Source organism: Triticum dicoccoides, chromosome 1A (assembly GCF_002162155.2).
Source record: "Triticum dicoccoides isolate Atlit2015 ecotype Zavitan chromosome 1A, WEW_v2.0, whole genome shotgun sequence".
Taxonomy (NCBI): domain Eukaryota; kingdom Viridiplantae; phylum Streptophyta; class Magnoliopsida; order Poales; family Poaceae; genus Triticum; species Triticum dicoccoides.
This window is the reverse complement of record NC_041380.1, coordinates 518,092,144-518,101,127: the sequence shown is the minus strand read 5'-3', so window position 1 is coordinate 518,101,127 and position 8,984 is coordinate 518,092,144. Positions and strand designations below refer to the sequence as shown.

The window sequence follows — 8,984 nt, the reverse complement described above, 5'->3', positions numbered from 1 at the left end:
GCCCGCTCTGCGGGCCTGAAGAGGATACGAACCATATATTCTTCAACTGTGTGCCCGCGCAGTTCCTCTGGAGCTGTTTCCGCGAATTACTGGGTGGAAGTTAGGACCACAACAACTTTCCCGCTCTCTTCGCCGAACTTCAGGCGTTACCACCCGCGTCTCATCACATTGGGTGGTTGACCATCGGTGTGCTAGCCTGGACGCTGTGGACTATTAGGAATAAGCTTGTGATTCAGCATGTCCCTCTTTGTCGCGCTACTAACGCTTTGTTCAAATGGTCTGGTTACTTGCAGCTTTGGCGGCCGCTTAGCCGCCCCAGGGAGATAGACGCCATCACCTCCATCATCACCCAGCTTCGCGCGATGGCTCTTCGGATGGCTCCTCCGCTTCCCCCACCACCACCAGAGTCGGATTAGATCTTCTCTACCTCGCCGCCACCACCGTTTATGTGTTGTGCGTGCTTCATTTCTGTGTTGGGCTTGTTGTGTTGTGCCCACAGCTGAACCTTGTGTATTGTTTGTGCGCGTATGTGTTGGACCTTGCCTGCGGTGGCGTTGTGTGTGTGTTGTTCAGATGGTACCATGTTGATTTTGTGCTCGGTGGTTTGTTTTATTTATAAAGCAGGACAAAAGCCTTTTTCAGTAACCGGAGCAAGAAGTAGAAGTTGAGAACATAGTCTAGTCAGTGAAACATTGAGTGGTTCCCATGAGATTTTTTGTGTCACGTCACAAAAAGATTTGTGCGGCAGCTGTTTACCAGGAAATGGAACACTGACGGAGACAACGGAGCAAAGAATGCCAAGTGGCGTGTTGAGCAAAGAATGCCAAGTGGCGTGTCGCTTGGAAGGCCGCACCCAACCGGATGTGATCATGCGACAATCCTTGTGAGCCGCTAATGGCGCCGAGCCTGACTGCCAGACCGTCCCCCCTTCCATCTCCTCGCCTCTCCTTCGCCAAGGTGATTATCGCTGAACCTCTAAGCAATCGCGGCCCATCTTTGCTTGATTCCCTCCTGGTTGTATCCTCTCCTCCCCCTCACCGTCTTCCTGCAGAACCATCGCCTCCTCCTCGGCGTCAGGTGCGGCTCCGGCTCGCCCGGAAGCGGCGATGACGACGCATCGCCGGTCGTCAGGGCGGCGGTCAGCGCCGTCACTGAGCTCATCAGGGCCCTCTCTCCCAAGAAGCCAAGGCAAGCTGTCGAAGCCGTCGACGCAGAGTCGGAGTCGCTTCGCAGCGTCGACGACGTGGTGGCTGTTCTTGAAGCCGACTACCGGCGTGCTTATTTCCTTACTGGTACGTGCTCTGCAGTATGGACACTGAATGATTTGCATTAGCATTTTTTTTTCTTTTCAATGCGTGTGACAGTCAAAGGAAACTGAAGCAAGTTAATTTGCACATTCAGAGCAATTGTCTTTTGATTTTTGTGGCATTTGAGTAGCCAATGTGCTCAATGCTGTATCTATTTCAGGGAACTTCACTCTGGGCATATATGCTGAAGATTGCTTGTTTGAAGACCCGACGATAAAGTTCCGTGGTATGCAAAAAAATGCAAATAACACTAGAATAGTACCTAGATCGATGCACCCTTATCTGCCAAGAACTAACTTTCGTATACCATTGTACTCCGTAGGAAGGTCTAGATACTCCCAGAATCTGGATTTGTTAGTGCCCTTCTTCGACAGCCCTTCGCTCCAACTTGAAAACATAGACAAGGTAAGTATTTTTTTTTGCCTTCCCATGCAGTTTCGCTTTGCCTAATTATATTGTACATTCTCCGTTTCTAAATATAAGACGTTGTTGTAGTTCAATAGGAACAGAGGTAGTACCAGTTAATAAACTGCAAAAGGAATTGTGATGTACTCCCTCTGTAAACTAATATAAGAGTGTTTAGTGTCTAAACACTTATATTAGTTTACAGAGGGAGTATCAGATATGTGTCTCGTTTTTTAAGTACTTCTCATTTGTGCTAAACTATAAACATAAAACTATCTTCTTGTTTGGTTAATGTTGGCATTTGTGAAGTTTCTCATGGTATGTGGCTTACACCAAAGTTTGTTTAGCACGCGCTTTTTCACTACTCTCTGCACTCCTGAAAATCATGAATGCAGGGTTCGAGGGTCGACACAAAGTTTATCATAGCAACATGGACATTAAGGTGCCTCATCGACATCACATTATGATCCATGACGGAATACATTACTAGATATGTCTTTGTTCCTTCTGATCATGACCATTGTTTTTTACCTTTGGCTTTTGAGGCTAATGTTTCTGCACTACTTTCAGGACGTATTTGAAGCTCCCGTGGAGGCCCCTCATCGCCATAAGAGGGAACACAACATACGATTTAGATGAAGAATATAAGGTAGTAATTAAGGGGGATAAAATAAACCATGTAAACTCATTTCATCCATCCCTTATTTCACACTATCATTCAGATTTCAAAGGTTGCACTACGTTTCAGGTCGTTAGGCACGCAGAGAGTTGGGACGTCTCTCCGCTGGAAGCGATTGGACAGTTATTCGCCTCGGCTCCAAAGCAAACGGGCAGCTGAGCTGGCAAGTGAACTTTGGAACAATTGATTATATCACAAAACCCACGGAAACCCACGACGAGCTTGTGTGCATAAGTAATTCTGCAGTTATCTCTACTATTAAAGGGGAGTTTGTAAGTCGTTCGTCTCCCTCCCATGGCCCCACCAATTGAATGATCTTTCCACGATTCTCGGTTTCTTTTCACCAACCGCAACCCCACCGAGTTCGGCAAGTGATGATTCAATCACGTCTTCTTTCTTTCTGAGGATGCTCATGTGATCGAGTGCCATAAAAACAAATTTGTCATCAACCGAAAATTGTCTCCAGCAGCCCGTGGATTCACAACCATACATGGCAAATCTATCTATCTACACCACATCAGACCTTTGGGAGGAAGGTTGGCCTGAACTAGGACATCTTGGCCATCCTGGTCCATGACCTCTCAAACCTTGAAGTCTATTTTATGAGCAGGAGATCAAGGATGCGGTGTTCGCTCTCTCATCTGCCAATGCTCCAGGACCTGAGGATCGGAAACCCATCTGTGCATGGACTGCATCTTGCTGGATTTCCCTCTTCACGGACGATGTTGGTATTTTTGCCAACCCGAGCAAGGAAGAGCTCAATGCGATCTCCTCCATCCTTTTGGCCCTTGGTGATGTGAGCGGTCTGGTCACTAACCTATCAAAGTCTGAGATCTTCCCCATTTGTTGCCACGACATGGATCTACATGACATCCTCTCTGAATTCGCCGCCAAGATTGCTTCCTTCCCCAGAAGGTACCTGGGGTTGCCTATGCACTCTCGCCGCTTTTGCAATATCGATTATCAAGGCCTCATTGGGGTTACCCGATCAACAGGCCACGCGCACTTGTCGAGGCTGGGGAGGTGGGTAAGCTCAACGGAGTGCGCTAGCATGTGGCTCAAAGTGCGTGGGTGGCAACCATGGGCGACCAAGTGGGTGTTGGGCACCATGAGATGCGGGTGCGGACCTAGAGGTCGTCGGCTCAATCCCCATCCCCATGGATGCCCATGTGACTTTGAAATACTCACCTCCCTCAAGAGGTGTTCCTCCACGCCAACCAACTAAAATCCCACGAGCGCGCGATTCCTTGGTGCCCAGCACCACGCCAACAAAGTGATGAACCAGCGAGAGTTGGTCGGAGGAGTTGGGTAAAGAACATGAAATTTTTAGCTTTGGTCATTTTGCATAACTTTTAGAGACAAGTTAAACCCTAAACTTCTTTTTTTAACTAAAATGGTACACTTAAACCAATTAGTAGACTAAAGTGTGCAGTTTTTAAGTTAATGAACTAAAGTGTGCTTTTGTGTGAGTTTATGGAACGTGGAGTAACTAAGCATTTCACTCTTATTAGGGCTTGTATAATGTATGGTGTTTAGAGAAGGTGCTTAGAGAAACAGTCTCCTCTTAAGAATCAATGCTTATTTGTTGAGGATAGACACTTAATTAGACACTTCTCCTGTCGAGATAAGCACCAATGCCTAAGATAATCGGCTTATTTTACTGAACATTATACAAGGCCGTGGAAGATTATGGAGAAAAGAGGGACAGAGTCAAGCGGACAACGATTTGCTTTGGTCATTTGCAGAAACCACCCCCATAGAAACAACTTTCATGGGTGCCATCCTTTATATACACACGTGTCCGACAAGAAATTACAGCAACGACCTTTTTTTTTACCAAAGCGGTACACTTAATAAACCAGTTAATAGACTATAAACTGTGTGATTTTGTTGTGTGTTTCTCGTTCAACATGTGCTGCCTCAGAAGGCGAAAACAAAAGCGGCTCGGGCCCGGCCCGATCCCGGATCTTCGCCGCCGGCGACGCCGGTTGGAGAGGTGATGGGGGAGGTGCGCGGTGCTCTATAGCAGCTAGTAGGTGTAGTTCTAGTTTTTCCTTAGAGGAGTTTGGCCTAGTGCCGGAGATTGGCGTCATGCCGATGAGGATTTTGCTGCCGGCGCGCCCGAGCCGCGTTCGGTGGTTCCTGGCGATACTCTTGTTGGTGGTGGCGGTTGGCTCGCTGCTGTTGGAAGGAGGTGCGCTGGAATCCTCGGAAATAAGCTCGATGTCTTCCCTGGTATGCAGGAATCCCCTTCGCTTGCTCTCGCCGACGGCAGTCACCATGGTGGTGGTCAAGTCGACGGGGACTGGTATGAAGACGGCTCTTGCGACCGGTTCCAGAGCAAATCATCGATGGTGCTTGAGCTTTGGCGCTCCCGGCGGACAGCCGGCTTGCAGCGCCGCCGCGCCACCGAATCCTCTGGCCAAAGGGCGGCCAAACCTCTTCCTCCTAGCCTTGAAGCTATATGGGAGGCAGTGCTACTCTAGCTCGATGTTCACGGCTTGCTGCGGTGAAGAACTCGTCGGACCAAGTGGTGATGTCCCCGGCGCCGGCGAGTTTGGAGTCGATCGGGAGTGGCTTGGACCTGATTGCGTTCCTCTTCAGATCTTTGGGGTCCTTTCTGCATATTTCAGGGACTGCTTTGTAATTTTCAGTTTGTTGTGTGTCCTGTTGCTCTGGCTTGTACTACCGTATTGTAACATCAAATAAAGTTTGGGGTCCTTTTGGACCCTGCCCTTGTTCAAAAAAAAAAAAAAACTGTGTGATTTTTTAGTTCATGAACTGAATTGTTTATCCACCGTCAATTTAGTTCATCCACCGTTAGTTTATGGGCTAATGAGGCATTTCACTGTTAGAGAGGGGGAGGGACATATAGTCAAGCTGACAACGATTTCTAAAGCGCAAAAGGTCCAACTAGATGACACAAGCCCGGCCAAGTGGCGGCAGCTCGAAACAACAGCCAGCAGAAAAAATCAACGCAAAATCGCGTCTTTTCGCAAACGAAAACCTCCCAGCACCGGCAAGAACCAGGGGATCGTCCCTCCCCTCCCTCTCCCCCCACCCTCCTTTCCCACTCCAATCCAGTCACGTCGCCCTCCATCTCCTCCGCCCCTCTTTCCAAGATTCTCCCCACCATCGCCAAAAAGATCGGCGGCGAGACGAGAGAGGGAAAGGCCGGCCGGCGAAAAGGGAAAGCCAAGCACCCTGCAAGGCGCAGCTCGGTGCCGTGAGCGGAGAGGAGAGGCCGGTCCGTCGATTGATCGATTCCGTTTCCATATCGCTCCCCGGACCCCGAGATGGGATTTTGATGCCGGATTCCTCCCGCTTTCTTTATCTCCAGTTTGGTTCTTCTTGCTATATCCCTCGTGGGGTTTCCAGCTTCCGCCTGAACTTTTCGTCGTTATAGAGGCTTCGCTTCTGCCGTCCTTCCGCCTCTTCAATCTCGCAGTCCAACCTCCGGCCGTTAGCTGTGTTCCTCCGATTCCAGAGCAGCTCGCCATTTTCGCCGGAGACTGCTGCTGCTGTCGTCCGACATACTCTGTTCTTGATTCCAACTTCTTTTCCGGGCCGGGCGACTCTGCTGTGCAACTTGCCCACTGACTGCACACAAAGTGATTGTTTCTTGGCATAATTCTGGCACAAATGGATGACGGGGTGGACCTCCCGAGCCAATTCCTCTTCCCGCACCCGGAGATGCCCGGCGCCTTCAGCGACCTCCTGGGCGACGCCGCCGCGACCTGCACCCACACGCACACCTGCAACCCTCCGGGCCCGTCGGCCGCCACGCACACGCACACCTGCCTGCACACCCACACCCACCAGCTCTTCGCCGCCGGCAGCGAGGACGACGACGCGGCGCGGCCCCGCCGGCCGCTGGGGAACCGGGAGGCCGTGCGCAAGTACCGGGAGAAGAAGAAGGCGCACGCCGCGTTCCTGGAGGAGGAGGTCAAGCAGCTGCGCGCCGCCAACCAGCAGCTCCAGCGCCGGCTGCAGGGCCACGCCACGCTTGAGGCCGAGGTGGCGCGGCTGAGGGGCCTCCTCTTCGACGTCCGGGCCAAGATCGACGCGGAGGCCGCCGGCGCGTTCCCGTTCCAGAAGCAGTGCAGCGTCGGCTCCGTGGCGTGCGCCGACCCGACCCTCTGCTTCAACAATGGCAACTCTGAGGTCGGTGGCGCCTGCTGGGAGGACAGCTCCGGGCCGGCGGCTGCGGATTACAGGTTCGATGAAGACGGCAATGGCAATGGCGGCGCGTCGCGGGAGATCGATGCTCCGGAACAACCGGTGCGTTCCATGGATGTCGTTGAGCTCTGCTGCTTCCCTAGCTGAACCTATGAATGTGATCAAGGATTGTTTCGGCAGTTGTTGCATGAGAGTTGTTTTACATTTTTGGTGAAAACACACTCTCATGGAATGAAAGGGCGATCAGTGAGTATAACTGATATGATGTTCTTATGTTTTGATACTATGCTTATACTCATATATAATAGCAATAGAAGGAGGTTACAGTTATACTCAGGAGGATGTGTTCTGGTACAAAATTGTAATGCCAATATACGCTTGATCTCTGAACCTCCGGTTTGGGTTCGTTAGTATTCAGGCAATCGGATGGGACCATGATACTGATAAAAAAATGCACCGTCTTCGGTTCTTTCTCGTTGTTCCATATCAATTTCTTAGTTAACTTTAGCATCGATCCAGAAAAGTTCTTCCACACATAACCTGATGATACAAGCCTCAAGCAAAACGGAGTGCTGTTTTTGTACATTGTCTGCTTTCGTATCTCCTGGTGCAGATAGAGATAATGATCTAACCAATGGGATTAAGAATGCTCGGTATAAGTATGGAAATGCGGGGCTTAATATTTTGTGGAGTATAATTCAAGAGGCGCACTTTTCAACCTCTCCTTTTCCTTTTTCTTGTTGGCAAATATAACAACCGAATAGCATCTGAATCTTTCTAGCTTCACTACATTTTTCTTTTTTGCGACGCCATTCAGAGACGCCATTATTTCTTTCCGACGGCGATGTAATGGATCATCTGGGAAAGGTGCCATTCAGGTTAGCATTCGGACAATCAGACGGGGCGGTGGTACTGATAAAATGCACTGCCTCTGGTTCATTTTCCCCTTTCTTTTTCTGAAAGAGAGCTCCCTGCATTTTTCCTGTGAACAAGAGCTGGTAGTGCTAATGATGCAGAAATGTTTGGCACTTGACATGGCTGTGATCAGTGCACTATATGCTTGCTGTTCACTACTACTCCCTCCATTCCTACGTATAAGTCTTTTTACAGATTTGAATATAAACTACATACGGATATTAGAATCTCTAGAAAAACTTATATTTAAAAACGAAGGAAGTAGTAGCTTCTCATGTGAGGAACTGCCGTAGGTCAATTCATTCGAGCACAATAAAACGGGTGTATGGGTTTCGAGATGGCTCCTCTTCCCTCTCTCCCTCCCCACCCTTCCTCCCCTTCTCCTCCTCGGCTCGGCAGATCAGCGCCCCGCCCTTCCCCGGTGACTGGCGTCCGGTCGCCCTCACCTTCAGGTGTAGCTCCCCCTTCCCTATCCTCCCCTGTTTCTTCGCAGGTGGATCCCTCCCCTTCCCTCTCTTCGCTGCCGGTTCTTGGATCTCGTTTTTGGGCGCTGTTGTCGGATGAGGAGGACTCGCGGTCTCTGCCTTCCTCCCCCGGTGGTGCGGTGGCCTGCGCTGGGGAGGTGGCAGTCGCCTGCGCCGCCCCTCGCCCTCGTAAGTTTGCCCCCGGGGGTCGGGGCCGGCCGTTGGGGGTGTCTCCGTCGGCCGACGGCTGGTTCCGGGTCTCGCGGCGTCGGCGTAGATCTGGTAAGTTTGCGTCCACGTCTCCTGCGCTTGGTGTCTTGGGTCGTGCTCCTGATGGGGAGCTTGGAGGCTCTCCATCTCCCTCTCCGTCTCCGACTGCGGGGGCTCCGTCGCCGGTGGTGGCGGCGGCGGGGCCGCTGGTCGCTCCGTGTTCCCTAGATCCAGATCTCTGTGTAGTGGCCGCCGGTTCGCGGGCCAGCTCCCCGTGTGGGCCTGCTGGGCCTGTCGGGGCGGTGCTGGCTAGTGGGCCTTCCCCCTCCCTCTCTTCGGTTATCGATTTCCCCCCGCTGGTTTCTCTAGGCCCAGGTGGGCCCCCGCCCGGTTACTGGCTCCCCGTCCCTCTCCGGCCCACTTGGCGAGCCGGGCCCAGGGGGGCACGGCTCGCTCGGGCTATTTATGGATCCCTCGCGGCTCGATACCCCCCCTGCTAGGGTTTACTGCGTCCGCCGCTGACTTGCGCCGCTATCGTCTTCCCATCCGTCGCATCATCAGATCCCCCCCACCTCCACCCCTCCTTCTTCCTTTTGCTGCGGTGATCTCCATGGACAATTCTAGGGGTTCTTCCTGCGAGGCGCTTTCTGGTTGCAAACGGCGCCGCGAGGATTCCCCCGCCTCCGCGGTGGAGCTGGAGCTTGAGGCTTCGCTCCGCTCCAAGCTGGAGTCGGAGCAAGCGGCGCGCGAGCAGGCGGCTCGTGCCCGCGAGGCCTGGGCTCCGGGTCCGGAGCGGGTGAAGGAGGGTGTGACTGGATCTGGCTT

At 51.9% G+C, this 8,984-nt stretch overlaps 2 protein-coding genes across 2 annotated transcripts; both read left to right on the top strand.

The window, feature by feature from the left end:
* The first annotated feature begins 839 nt into the window (after positions 1-839).
* Positions 840-2,679, top strand: LOC119284968. Its single transcript, XM_037564158.1, has 7 exons — positions 840-957; positions 1,052-1,292; positions 1,468-1,533; positions 1,630-1,712; positions 2,108-2,154; positions 2,283-2,361; positions 2,461-2,679. Exons 1-7 carry the CDS (start codon positions 895-897, stop codon positions 2,548-2,550), a joined length of 669 nt encoding a protein of 222 aa, XP_037420055.1. The 5' UTR covers positions 840-894; the 3' UTR covers positions 2,551-2,679.
* A 1,609-nt stretch (positions 2,680-4,288) lies between these two features.
* On the top strand, positions 4,289-6,856 carry LOC119284956 (basic leucine zipper 23-like). The gene has a single exon (XM_037564147.1). The coding sequence runs from the start codon at positions 6,034-6,036 to the stop codon at positions 6,715-6,717; it is 684 nt and encodes a 227-aa protein (XP_037420044.1). The 5' UTR covers positions 4,289-6,033; the 3' UTR covers positions 6,718-6,856.
* The last annotated feature ends 2,128 nt before the right edge of the window (positions 6,857-8,984 follow it).